Below are 15040 nucleotides of genomic sequence, written 5' to 3' on the forward strand. Positions count from 1 at the left end.
GCCCAAACCTCACCTGAAGAATCGTGGTGTCGGTAAGGAGCTGGATCTCCAGCAACTCTGACAGACTGCTGACGATGTCACAGACTTTGTTATAGAGCATTACTATTACCCTCTGCTTATGTGTAGAACATTTAGCCCGTTTGGCCTTTGAACTTAATAACCCTCCTAAAGTAAAAGAGAATTCAAGATAAGAAAAACTTTAACCTTTAACATTTTCCTATGGAGATTACTAGTACGATCATCTAAATTACGGGAAAACAAACATTTCAGAGCGCTCCATAAAAATGATGCAGCAACTAAAGATGACTACTAATTAAAAGAGGAAGTCACTCCTTAGCAGCCACACTGCAGCAGTGTAATACGTGGCTACTATACTGAATTCTCTCTTTTCGCATATTCAAACTTGATAGTAAGATTATATTTCTCCTTTAAATTTCTTGGTATTATATTACGCAATAAGAAATCAAATAACCTGTACACACATTCAACCATTTTAGTAATCACATAATGCAAGCTATGGAGATAAGATATATGAGTCAACTCATTTTGCAGATTAGTATTATTTTGAGCTAGATTAGAAGGTAAATATTACCCAAGACTATTATTATCTGGTATTTGATCTAACTGAAAAAAAATTACTTCAATTATAAATGCTGGTTTAGTATCTCTTGTTCAAAGTTCTTCAGATTTTGTAAAACTTGCATAGATTCTACCACTTGAATGTCTTTAATCTAAATGCCGCAATACAAAGCTTTTTGTGCACCATGTTAGTCCTTAAAGAGTGCTTTCAGATTTGTGTGTGTGTGTGCGTGTGTATGCGTGCATGTGTGTGTGCATGTGCGTGTGTGCATGTGCGTGTGTGCATGTGTGCATGCACGCATGTGTGTGTGCATGTGTGTGTACATGTGTGCGTGTGTGCGTGCGTGCGTGCGTGCGTGCGTGTGTGTGTGTGTGTGTGTGTGCCATGTGCTGGACCCTGCTGAGCTGCTTCGACAGGTGATTGTGAGTTGCTTAGTATGGTTTCTGGGAACCAAATTTAGTTTTCTAGAATAACAGAAAACACTCTTAACTGCTGACACACTTCTCTAGCCCATCAGAGAGTTTTCAGATTTCAAAGCATTTTAGATTTTCAGATTAATGGGTGTTCAACCTTTAGATGTTAAAAGTATTATAATAGTAAGTTTTTATATTCCAGTCAAATACAAAGTCAATGTATATTATACATAATCTATTAATTTGGGCCAATTAAAATCTTAATATTCTGATTTACTTAGCATTGAAATTTATTTATTTACAATGGACAATTATATAGTTTGTTTAAAACAAAACAATCCAAACTAAATCAACAAAAACAAAAAAACCTTCCAGTATACAAGGGTAAACTAACCTCCATGTGGATCTAGTCTGTAAACAGGGTCGTACTGGGGATAGAGTGTGTTCTGTAAGTGAAATTTCGTGTACTGTATAACTCTTTCAATTACATCTTCAATATAGACAGCTTTGGGCATGTTAGGAGATGTCATAATGTTGATAGTAGTAAGACAGGCATCTGCTGACTTTGTAACTCTTTCCATAATTAGGTCTCTCCACAATCTTTCTTCTTCTTCAGTGTCATTGTTCTATAATATAAAAGTGGGAATAAAATATAATAATACAACATTAATATCACAATATTAGTAAAACAATTTTCTATAGATTTTTATTTCATGTAGATCACAGATACCATATTCTGTAACAATTCTCATGAGATAGTTTAGTGCATGTATTAAACATAGACATGTATCTATACAAATGAGAAGTACATATATATCAAAAGTGCTAAGTGCCTAGCACTGATGAGAATTCACATGGAATTTCAGCAGTAAAGACACTACTTTTGTAATCAGGTCTGTTGTAAAGACAGACTATCCCTACACAGCCAAGACTAGCCTAGAACTTGTCATCCTCTTGCTTCGACTCCCAACTGATGGTATTATAGACACATCACAATAATCCCCAGCTAGACTTCTAAACTTAGCTCAAACCTGCCCACAGAGTTTGTTTTTTATTAAATGCCCACCGACAGTTAAAGCTAACTAGAACATATTTTTAATGCATAAAGTTCTTCAGCAACAACTTGTACTTACTAAGCAAATTCCAAATTTCATTTGAATTTGTTACCATATATAACTAATTACATTCATTAACACTGCTACTAGAATTTCACTTTTAGTGATATTAATATGAACTGTCTATTAACAGTGTTGCCATAGGCCTGGGCAGAAGGGCCACAAGCATGGTAACCAGAGTGCTGACCCCAGAATCAGCATAACTGATGTAGGAGAACCCAGCCCACTGGGGACATCCCATCTCTAGGCACATGGTCCTCAGCTGTAAATGAAAGCTAGCTAAGCAAGAGCCCGTGAGCATAAGCAGTTCTCCTTCTTGGTTTCTGCCCTAAGTTCCTGCTCTGACTTCTCTCAATGATCAACTGTGACCTCAAGAGCACCTTTCTTCTCCCCCAAATTGCTCTTGGTCAGAGTATTTTTATCAAACCAACACAAAGAAAACTAGGACATTGGACAGTATCAGGTGTAAAGGTAATTATTAACACAGGTTTTAAACTTACATGATTTAACAAAGTAGAAAGCTTTGATCCGTCCTGAATATTCTTCTCTAATATATTTAGGACTTTCACAGTTTTGTCAGTTGAAAGCTAAAAGGAAATACAAGTTGTTTTATCACTCTTGGTAAAAATTTCAAATTACTCAAGAAATAATCTAAATATGTTTCTTTATCCTATAGAAAATACAACATTCTTTTAAATAAAATTTCCTCTTTAGAACCTCTACTCAGTTCTGACTTAAGACTAATCATTGCTTTGTAAAGACAGACAGTTGAACACTGAGTGTTCATGGCTCCTAGCTCAACTCATAAATCCTGGCAAGCTTGGGTTTATTCTATGACTTGGTCCTCTAGTCTTTGGCAGTGACATTCAACATGCACATGAAAACACACATACAAATGAAAGATTTAACAGTGCCATGTTATCCAGCAGGTTTTTAAACACTCAAGATGGGGGGGGGGGGGATAACTATTTTGAATACCAAGCATGAAATTGTACACCTTTAATACAGCACTCAGGAGGTAGAGGCAGTCAGATCTCTGAGTTCAAGGCCAGCCTGGTCTACACAGTGAGGGTCAGGGTTACACAGACAAACCTTGTCTTGAAAAACCAAAAAGGTGAGGAATGTGAAGCATTCACTGAGTAGTATTTCTTTAAGCTGTCTAGCATGCTAGTGGCACACAAATTAGCCAAAAGGGCCAAACAGAGCTGACACTTGGGTTTAGCTTCATTACTTATGCTGGCTTAGAGAAGACTGTTCTCATCAAACTGCTTTAGATTGTCTTAGAAAAATAAAACCGAGCCTTTTTTGACAAAAACAAACAAAACTACATTTAGTCAACAGTGAACTTGCCTTCTGGAAAAAAAAAAAACCCAGCTGCAGGTACTTACTGAGCTGATAAATGAGTAAGATGGCACAATTTTGAAAATTAACCAATAGCTCTGTAACTATATATAGTATCATCAAACCCATAAGTCCATTCTTTCTTTCTAGATTAATTTAATTTCTATTTTAAGTGTATCAGTGTACAGCTGATCTGCCATGTAGGCATTGGGAACCGAGCACAGGTCCTCTGCAAGCCTCTCCAGCCCCAACCCCTACAGTTTTAATTTATTTTTAAACAGATAAATTCTTGGTTCACTGTACGATATCTCTAGCTTTAAAAGTCAATTTCATGGAACAGATTATTTGGAATGTAGGTTATGTCTGAGCATCAAAAAGATACAGCTGATCTTGAGTTCATCACGAGGTCCCATACACGGAAGGAGAGAACTTGCATCTGCAAGTTACCCTCTCATCTCCACTCATGCCACAGAGTATATGGACTTCCTCTGACACACACAAAATAACCAAATAAATAAATAAACGTAATTTAAAAATTAAAAATAAAACACCAAAATATTTTACAGGCCACGTTAAAATTATGAAATTGAAAAGTAAACATCCATAAGGTGTACAGAATCAATTTCAAAGTGAAGATATAATAAGTAAAATAATAAGTAATTGTTATGAGCCTAGAAGGAAAAGTAAGTAATGTGGACCAGGAAACGTAAGATTCAGAGCACTGATTCTGTACTAGATGGTAAGTGCGATGGAAGGCCACCTCTCGACAACTCTGCTACTCCATCAGTAGAGGGAGATGCTCCTAGAGAGGACTGACTGAAGCCCACAGCTATAACTGTTACCAGCAGTTAACCAAGCCTGTCATGTTCTATCAGCAACCCCCAGCAATGTTACTTTACAACTGAAAGGACTCAAGTCTACTATATGTCTGCACTTAATAATGTAAGTATTTGACAGGGGAGCCACAGTCCATTCTTCTATCGATGCACACAGAACTTTGTTTAGAATAATCTGTACTCTTTAACTAATAGAGTTTTCGAAGACAAAATTCATTTAGACTCTTAGATGTGAGTTTTCTTTTTAATATGTACTTAACTTTGTAATTTACCCTGAAAACTTTAAATTAATTTCACACGCCACATATTAAGAAAAATGTAAAGTTTTACTTTGCTGAGGTACCTTGTCCATTATACCCATGGCTTTAATTTTAGCGGATTCACTCCCAAGTTCATTAAGCTGATGTTTTCCTAAAAGCAGTTCCTGAGGAATTTCATCATCATCACCTGAAAAATCAAGCCAATCAAACATAGTTATGTTAAAAAATAGCTAAGACCGGTAAATTAATAAGCTTTGAAAATTTTATCGTAGATATAAAGAACCCTAATTGGTTTCAGAGAGCTCTCTAAACCACATGTAAGCCATAACCAAAGAGAGCAGGGGTAAAACTAGAGTTCTCAAAGGCGAAGACAGGTAACTATCCTGTCCTTACTACTGCAGACATCACGTTGACACTTGTCAGTCACGCTCTCTGCGGCAGGAGTCTGACCTGGATGATCTAAATCAACAATATCTTATGCCCTCTGGCTTCTGTGTGGGTTCAGTCAGTAGGGTGCTCTGTTAGAAGATCAGAGAGGAGAGTGAGGTCAGACTATTTATATCCTCATTCCTTCCTTCAAGGTCTCCTCCACTACGTTCACCCAAAAAGTACTGCTTCTTTCAAGATACAAAGTAATTTTTCCTCTGAGTTTTGGAGAATTCTCTTTATTTAATTCTTTAGGGTAAAGGGGCAACAAACAGCTCCATGGCTGTTAACCCTAGGTCCTGGCACTATCTTCAATACTTAAAATGAGTTACAGGTTTTTATAAATAATAATTTCTTTAGTAAATAATTCCTCCCCACAATATCCTAATTTGAGAGTTCCTGTTTTTATTTTTGGGATTCTATATTATATAGAAGATAATTTCTTAGCATAGAATTTTTTGAAAAGATAAAACAGATATTCTAAATCAGAATCAATGATACTTTGATTATATTCTCAAAAAATACTTTAAAAATAGTCAGTTCACTTTTGAAGGTGACTTTGTATAAAAATATTTATAGCTTTCATATACATATTAATAAAGGTGGTATATAATGCCTTAGAGTAGGTGAAGGAATATATTGTTTTCTTTCTTTAGTTTTTTTAAGACAGGGTTTCTCTGTGTAGCCCTGGCAGTCCTGGAACTTGCTCTGTAGACCATGCTGCCTCCACCTCAGAGATCTGCCTGCTTCTGCCTCTAGAGTGCTGGGATTAAAGGCATGTATCACCATGCCCAGCTCAATCAAATATTCAAAACAGTGTACTTAACATATGCCGTTACATTTATAAATATAATTTACATTATATAAACTATACCAATATATCATTAGCTATGCTTTATTTCAGCTGGTGTTCTATTTTATTTTATATATTGTATTATTTGTTCTTCTACCAGGGGCTCAGATTGGATATATGTTTGAATCTAATATCCTTACATAGTTGAACAGTATTGAATGAACTGATTCCAGTGTCTGTAAGTTTCTCACTGTCAGGAGACTATCCAGAAGATACGTACAGAAATATTTCCTGTCGCTGCCCTGCTGTGGTGGCAGTGTTCTCAGGACTTAAATAGCCAACAACTTGGAGCGTATGTTTTGCAGTAGTTTTAGTTTGATAACATGAACTCACACTAGATTTCAAGTTTCTTTGTAGTATACATTATGACTGTATTTTCTACAGTATCTTGCAAAAAACTAGACACAAAGGGATAAGTAAAAAACCCTGTAAATTGGTTTTACCAAATGCAGTAAAATCCATATCTTCTAAATTATCCAAAATATTCTCTATTGAGGCTGTAAATCTCTTAAAAGTTGAAGAATCCATCATTTCTGCAAGAAAGAGAAAAAAAAAATTGTGCTCACATTCCAGCAGTAAGGAAAGCTGAAGGTTACAAAGGCAAACTAAAATGGTACCTTCGGGTGTTAGTTTTGGCTCATAAGCTTTCCTTTTCTTTTGTTTTTCTTTTTTCTTCATTTTTCTAGCAACTAAAACAAACAAAAAGAAACACTGAAACTCCAGAATGATGCTACAGTAAAACGTTCTTCAAAGTTAGAAGAGGACATTGAAATTGGTTCTAGAGCCACTGGGACTGATGAATTACCCTCACTAAGGCTGGGAGGAGGAGAGTAATCTTCCATGTCAGAGTCGGACGGACTTCGGTTTCGGTAACGCCCGCCACCCGAACTCCTCCTTCCATCATGGGAGTGGCCACTTCTCCTATGATCCCCAGAGCTTCTTCTGTCACGCTCTTCGTATTCCCAAGCTTTATCGTCATCTTTTTTATGCCGTTTCCTAGAGGCTAGAAGCAAATCCCCATGACAAATAATTTACCTCACTTTAAAAGACTGTCAAAGCTTGTACTTTACAACGAGCTACATCTTCATATTGTTGGTCTACAAATGTCTGAGCCATTCATCTATCCAGAAGATTAAATTATGGTATAGAAAGGATATCATGAATTTTAGCATTATGTAATCTAAAACTAAAGATCTGTACAAATCAGCTTGGTAAAAAACCGATAGGAAGGTTCTGATAAATTAAAACACAGTGTACATTTCAGTGAAAGATTTCAGCACATCAGTAAGAAGTATATGTAAAATTCAGATTAATTAAGACTTATAAAACAACCTTTATTTAGACTTATGGTTAAAAAACAACCACCATTTATATTTTTTGTGGGGAGAAGGGTTTGGGGGGAAAATAGTCAACTTTTGAGATAGTGTTACAGAATATACGTGACCAAATACTCCATCAATTAACAGCTAAGTTATACTTACAACTTAGCAATAAATTCCAGAGACTCTGATGGCCTAACATGACAAACCTACAGAGATAGTATAGATCAGAACTGCAAACACTAACACACTGAAATAATTTCCCGACAATTAGCATGCTAAACTCAAGGAAAGCGTCTAAGCTTACGCATGCTCCAGAAGCATGTTTATATATGTTCCCTTCATAGTTCCCCCCATCTTTCCAGAGTTCATATGCATTCTGCTAAGATCATCAATACTGACAAGAGGAGCCTCTATGGCAAAGAATTTCATCTGACATATCAACTGATGTATTAAGTTGAAAATGATTCTAAGCTTTAAGAAAGGGTTACAGTTCAGTATTAAAAAAAATGACAGTTATGCAGTGAAACTTAGAGGCAGTGCAAGCAAAAATACATATTACACCTGTCTCTGGTGTAGGCACTACCAGTAAAACAGGGTAGGACTGACGTTCTGTCCCACCTTGAGATTATTACAACATATTTAAAAACATCTCTTTGTTGCTGTTTTGTACGTGTATGTGCACGTAGCTCAGAGGCAGCTCTGCAGTCGGCTCTCCCATCCCACCTCTGATGTGGGTTCTGGGGTGGAATGCAGGTTGCCGGGGTATGTGACAAGTGCCTTTTCACTGATGAACCATCTAGCTGGTCCCTATACCAGTTACTATAGCAACAAACAAACTGCTGGTGACAAAGATGAACTCTCTAGTCTGTTTTTTAACCCCTTCCCTGCTCCTACTGGCTTCTTTGAATTCCTAACTATGATCAATACAGAAATATTAAGAGAACCTCTTAAACCCACTACAAGGCTTGAATTTAAGGATGTCAATCTGGTCAAATACCCTATTTATATCTGTGTTGGTAGTACTATGTGTGGACAATAAATGTCTAAATGCCATAATTATTCCTATTCATGATCTGGTTTGTTTCCTGGTACTAAACTCCAGTATGGACAGGAAGGGTTAATTTACTTCCTAACTAGGTGTGAGTTTGGTTTAGCTCTATATTAACTGTGTAAGGCGAGGCAGGACCTCCTCAAGTTTATCATTAGGGTATGTATGCTCAAGAACACTATTTAAACAACTTGCTTTATTTATTAGAGAGAAAGGGGGAGAGACTCACTAAGACGGGTCATGTGTTTATATAATATTCACTAAACTAATTGAAACATTTCAACAGTTACTGAATTGTCTACCAAATAAGGAACTAACAAATTTTCTCAGAATGAGACATGCTATAATGTCAAGTATGAGACCTTACACTTATGAACCAAAAATTACACAAACTATTTTACTCTTTCTATATTTTAATTCATTAAAAACAAACTATATTCAGTCTTCAATTCTATCACTAGAAATCCTTGATAAATCTTGTGGCTATGAGAAATTATACAATATGCTGTACCCATCAGTCTTTAGAGGCTTTACAGCATCTTTCTGTCCCATTCATTAAAGTGTGGGCAGTTTGGGTTAAAACAGTGAAATAATTCCACAATGTTTATAACACAATGTGTGTTCCAGGAGTTTAGCACCATCCCAAGTAGTTGGCTAGCTTGTTAATGTCTCTTTTCCTCTCACCACTCTAGAAAAAGCAGAGGAAGGAGAGGAACATAAACGAGAGACACAGAAAGGAGGATTTAGGGTTCTCTACCTCCCCTTTTTGAATTTTAGTGCCTCCCACCCATTGCCTTCACCTCCTCTCTCTACCTTTTCCTGCTCCCAGTGACCTTGTATTTGCATTCTGGTTAAGTTCATATCTCTTAAGTTCAGCTTTCAAAGACATTCTTTGGTTATTTATTTATTTACTTACAAATAACAATACTACTTCCTTAATCCTTAGATTTTAGTAAAGCAATTTGATTAAATTTCAGGGAAATCCTAAATTTCACAAAGTCTGTCTTAAAGCAACACATTTTTTCCAGCTACTGCTCACATGGTACTTTTTCATTTTGTACTGTAGTATAAAGTTTGGTCACTGTTAGAGTAAATGGCAATTTAGTTCTTTATGCCAACTGTCAATTGAACATTTTTCATCAGTGAGAGCCATCAGGAGACCCTTGTTTTATACTTATCTAGATTGAAATAAACCAAGTAAAACAGTAAACTATTTGGGTATCTTTTTAAAAATCTAGAGAAAATTTCTTTTTTTCATAGCAGAAGTTAAAGCCTAAATACTCTAATAACATTACTATCTGCTTTCGATACACCTGGGCACAGCTATAACGGCATCCACAGTTTTAGGGTGAGGGTTTACACTTCCATGAAATGAGACATTATCTCTCATAACAGAAAGAAAAAAAATGTGTCTACATTGATGACAAAGGTATGGCTCAACGTTTCCCTATTTTGCAGTTAGTGGACATTTCTGATTTTATTACTCAGTAATTTTATAATCCGCACCAGCTCAGCAGTGCAGGGAGCCACTGAACGCAGCAGCTAGCGATGGCGTGAGGTTTATAATGAAGCTGCAGGAAAGGAGTTTAGGAATGGCGAGAGAGAGGGGAGGGAGTAGGCGGACATGCAGATAAAAGGAACGGAGTTTTAGGGCCAACACACTTCCTTTGTCTTCTTAGTTTCCAGAGCTAACCATGTCCTTATGTCACCAAAATGTTTGATTATAATTAAAAAAACCTCTAGTCATTTTTAATATACTGTATTGTTAATACATCTCATAATAATACAAATTATAACAATCACACATGTCAGATTATCTTTGTTGTATATTTCAATTTTAAAACTTAAAATTTGTTCAGTATCATAGTCTACTGCTCTAGCTGAAGAGCTCACAATTTTGAAAGGATGAGTAAATGAACATTGATTAAAAACTTTGGAGGAGGTGAAGAGCTTCCATCGGCAATATACACTTAAAAATGGCAGCATGCATCTGTCCTTCCTGCCCTGCTTGCCACACCTCACTCTACAGCACTAGGTGGAAAAGGTAGAACACACTGGTGGTCTTCCCACTTCTTTTGGTCATTATGACTAAGTCAGTTGGCACACAAGTGAAGATCTCCCATAGTCTGTTTCCACTGAATGCCGTTTAAGTCAAACAAGGTTGCTGACCCCTCTTGGCTAGGCTCAATTCTCTTGCTCCAGAAGAAGGAAGATAGGGATAAAAGAGAAGAACTTTTTCAGTGGGCCAGTAGGAAGACAGGCGAGGTATAGCAAGTCTAGTGCAAAGACAGGATCACAGTGTTGTAGAGAGGTAGCTGTGCAGTGAAGAAGCCAGCTCTGGAAAACAGTGAAACAAGGGAGGAAGTCCAGGACACAGCTGGGCAAAAGGAGAAGCCAGGTCCAAACCACACAGATCATTCACAATGTGGCTAAGCCATTCATAATTTAGTGATAGTATGGTTTTAAATATTTCTTTATCTGGCTATCTCCTAGGTGTCCTTCCAGACTCAAGTGTCACCTCTTCCAGTAAGCACTCTGAACCCCCACTGATGTGCTTGCACAGCACCCTGCATCTACTGTTACCATTTGTCGTACAATTATTACAGATCCCCCCAACAGACTGAGACTGTGAGACAGGGGGGTCACATTTTTAATTTGTATTTTAATTTCCAATGCCTACTATATATCAGGAGTCCAGTACAGGTTAAATACAAATAGACACACAACGGGTGTTTCTATTACTAATTATAGCTCATCTAAATTGTTTTCTTGGTGCCAACTGAACTCATCTTTCATACAATTTTAAAGTATAAAGAAAAAATCTTGCTATACTAAGTTATTAAGAATTAAGGTAACTGTGATCTTGTTAACCCCCAAATTATGTTACACATATTAATCTGCCTTTAATTCCTAAAGACAGTTAAATGATACTTACATTCAAAAGCTTCATCACTATCATTATCTTCATCTGAACTGATTTCAGCATATTTTGGCTTTTCATTAACTGTGCTACGCTTGCGTTTGTTCATTTTCACACGTTCACAAAGTGGCATGGTAGATTCAATTTCTGCCAGGAGTTCAGGGGGCAATTCTTTTAACACTGATTGATCTATACTACCTATTAATAAAAGGCAAGAAAGAAATTTAAATCTGAAGATAAAAATTTTAACCAAAGTAGCAGTATAAAAATAAATTGTTTTTACAATTGTAACTGAAATATTAACCCTAAACATAATAAACTTATATATGTATATACAATTATATAAGGACTTTAAAAATTGACTTTATTACTGTCATAACAAAGACCAATGACACTGGCCTCTTGTCCACGTTAGGTAAGCACTGTCACACTACGTTACACTGTCATCCCTATGTTGTGATCTTCACTAGGTCTACAGCAGGCCTCCATAGCCTGAAACTAATGCACCTCTTCAGTACACAGGTCAGATGGAGGACGCTTACCACCTCCATCTTCTTCTCCAATTCTGACAGTTGCCTAATGGTGGCTGGGTAAGAGCTTTGTACATCTTTACCTGTCACTGTCTATTTGAGAAGCAAATTAGTACCTTTAGCATCATAAAAAATTTCCTCATAAGGACAAAACAGTGAACATTTAATTAAATATAAAAGAAGTCTATAAAGTAGGATCAATACATTAAAAATTTAAAAATGTTTACAACTGAAGATAGTACATAAATTCAAGTCTGTTATGAAATAGTTCCACATTTTCCATAAAAGAGTAATGACAGAAAAGTTCTACCATCAGACCATATTGAGTCACCACACCTTACCATGTAAGCCTAGGGGCATAAGCATTCATACAGTTTCTATGGAGAAAAGTCTGTTAGTATCATTTTGGCGGTTTGAAAATAAAGTAGAAGTAGCAAACACTATTTTTTCCAGACAACTTATCTTTGATGACTAATAAAGGTCATACACAATTTTACCTAACTTTACTTACCTATGTAAATATTGGTGTTGAAGACCAGAATTATCTTATATGAAAGATTTTTTAATATGGAATCAAATAGTTCTTTACTGGTGTATAGCAGGAAACATTAGTAACTCATAGCCAACATTAACACTACCTCTTATAATATTCAAGGAATAGTGCTTATATAAAAGAAAAAAAAATCACACCAGAAAAAGAAATGGGAATGGAGATCTATTTCCAAGTCTCAGGAATCTATTAACATTAGTTAAGACACATAATGTGACACGACTTTTGAGAATACACTGGTTGCTGTTCTGAAAGTTTTACTCAGTATCACAAGGCTTCTAAGTCTTCTGCTTTGTTACCAAGACAGACAGCAGGGAATTGGTATAAGGGTGTGATATTTATTGACTGTAGGGTTAGCAAAAGACTCAACTAGGGACTCAAATCTCCAGTGAGTGCACAGGGATGGACAGCTCGTAAACACAAACTCAAGGACACAAAAGGAGGGCTTCAGATAAAGAATTGTTGATATATGTTTGAGCACTAACTTGAGAAAAAATAAACACAATAGAAAACTAGGAGAAAAACTATATACTTTTGGGCATGGAGGCTCATCTATTGAGTCAAAACTAATAACAGAGTAAAATGCTAGTGGTCATCAGTGTAATAAGAAGGAGTATATGTTCATAATTCACATCACAGAGCAAGGTCTTAATTAAGGGAGTAGAGAGGGACACAGCACCAGTGGGAAAAGTTGCCTTAATTTTGCTTAAGAACATAGAGGTCCTTAATGCTGCCTGGAAACCTAATTGTGGTTCAGAAATTCCACCCCTGCTCCCCAAAAAGGTGGGAAGAACAGCTACCAGCCATTTCCCTGTGGCTGTGAGAAGAGTTATCAGGGCAAGCTGTGCAAGTGCTCTCTTCTGATAGCATCTAAGCAGTACTCCTGACTGTAACAGAACTCTGCAATCTACCAACACGTGAGTCTTCTTTGAAATTTCCTACTATTTTTCTTTTTAAAAATTATTGTTTGGTCCTCGGGGATTGAATTTAGCTTGCCAAGGCTTGGTGTCAACTACCTTTACCTGGGCAGCCATCTTCCCAATCCCTTACCCGGTAATTTTCAAGTACCGACTAATAAGCAAGTTGGCAAATTGGGTTTATGGTTGCTCGCTCACTCGTTCGTTCGTTCGTTCGTTCGTTTGTTTGTGCGAATGGCTGGCCTGGAGCTTGCCTGCCCTGTATATCAGGCTGGTCTCCTGATAGACATTCACCTGCTCTGTTTCTCAAGTTCTAGGATGGCACGTGCCATCTCACTGGAAGTTTTAGGTTCTGAGATTATTTTAATGACTCGGGCTCTGCTTCCAAGTTCCTTATGAATATACACATCTCCTGACCCCTGCTCACTCAGACTCCACTAAAAGTATAAAAATACAAACACAGCAAATAGTGTTCAAACTCTTAGGCAATACCACAGTTGAACATTCAATAAAATAAAGTAGCCATACCGAGGATTTTAGTTTTAGCCACTATAACCTTAAAACATCCCCAAATAAGGGAATGCAAAGAAAGTAGATCACACTGAAAGACAACTGCAAAGATGGTTGGTACTGAAACAGCAGCATCTACAGAAAAAGCTTGCTGGCCTCTCAGCATTAAGCCAATGATGGCTATCGTGTTGGTGGAATCACTATATAAAGTCAGGGTCATTACCAAGTCATCAGTTACTGGGGAGGGGGACGACTGAGCATTAAAGCCCAGTATCTTGAGTCTGTCATGCAGGTCTTACTGAAAATGGCTTACTCCGTTACCAGCCCAGTACTAGTATTATACTTGTTTTAATTTTGATATCAGCATTACAAAAGATTTCAATGTTCAGTTGCCACATTACCACATGAAAGACTGTCTGAACATGCTTTCTGGTAAGCAATTATATAAATATCAAGATTCTACCCGACAGAAAAGTAAGAATTAGGGGTCATATGACCCCTTTTCTGCTGTGTACATATAATGAGAGGAATGAAGTGCAGCAGGGGCATCCTAAATATACAATGCTCACAAACAATATACACACAAAGACATTTTACAGCTGGGTTAGATAAGTTTAGTAAAACTGGGTTGGCTACATTCCTATGGAGAGTATAGCTCTTACACAACATTCATTCGCTCTGCACGACTGTACAAAGCAGAAGAAAACTGGTTTCTCAGTTTTCAAAAATGAATGTATTAAGCTTTGAAAGGTAATCATTAATCAAAGTGTGAATTGCATTATTTCTAGTACTATAATTTATATAACATAAATCTAAATGAGAATTTTAAAAACTTGAAATATTAGATGCTGGAGAATTTTGGTACAAAAGGTAAAAAGGCCAATATTTAGAATACCCATTTTATGCCTAGTACAATATCAAGTAAGTATTTATTATCTTAATGTCTGCATAGATTCTCTTTAGCAAGGTTACCTTAATTTTATTTAGAACAAGGGAATTTACTATGCTAAATGTCTTCTTTCTAAAGTAGAATAACGTTTTTAATGAGTTATTTGCTTATTTGTCACCAAATAAGCGATGGCTAACCCTGATTATCAATTTGACAGGCTCTAGAATTAGTTATGAGACAAGCCTCTAAGCGCAGCAGTGAGGGTTTGAGGGCTGTGTGTGTGTGTGTGTGTATGTGTGTGTGTGGTGTGTGTGCGCGTGTGTGTGTGCGCTTGCGCTTGTACGTGTGTATGACTAACTTGACTGAGTAAATATGAGGTGGGAAACATTCCCAGGACTTGAGTCCTGGACTACATAAAAGGAAAAGGCTTGGTGGGTACCAGCATTCGCTGCTCTCTCTCCTCCCTGAGGCTATAATGTGACTGGCTGGCTATGTTTAACTTTTTGCTATGTTGATATCTCTTGTCACGA

The 15040-nt window shown here is 36.8% G+C and overlaps 1 protein-coding gene across 7 annotated transcripts in view; it reads right to left on the bottom strand.

The window, feature by feature from the left end:
* The window catches only part of Nipbl (NIPBL, cohesin loading factor), a 188166-nt gene that overhangs the window by 45158 nt on the left and 127968 nt on the right, over positions 1-15040 (bottom strand). For all 7 annotated transcript variants that reach the window (XR_010063589.1, NM_001427697.1, NM_001427698.1 and 4 more), the window contains 8 exons: positions 11130-11312; positions 6630-6827; positions 6442-6513; positions 6268-6357; positions 4629-4732; positions 2609-2695; positions 1388-1619; positions 14-165 (listed from right to left, as the gene is read on the bottom strand). Coding sequence is in view for 6 of the 7 variants with exons in the window: in NM_001427697.1 (NP_001414626.1) it covers positions 14-165; positions 1388-1619; positions 2609-2695; positions 4629-4732; positions 6268-6357; positions 6442-6513; positions 6630-6827; positions 11130-11312 (1118 nt within the window). In the remaining variant the exon portion in view is untranslated. The remainder of the gene's footprint in view (positions 1-13; positions 166-1387; positions 1620-2608; positions 2696-4628; positions 4733-6267; positions 6358-6441; positions 6514-6629; positions 6828-11129; positions 11313-15040) is intronic.

Source organism: Rattus norvegicus, chromosome 2 (genome assembly GCF_036323735.1).
Source record: "Rattus norvegicus strain BN/NHsdMcwi chromosome 2, GRCr8, whole genome shotgun sequence".
Taxonomy (NCBI): domain Eukaryota; kingdom Metazoa; phylum Chordata; class Mammalia; order Rodentia; family Muridae; genus Rattus; species Rattus norvegicus.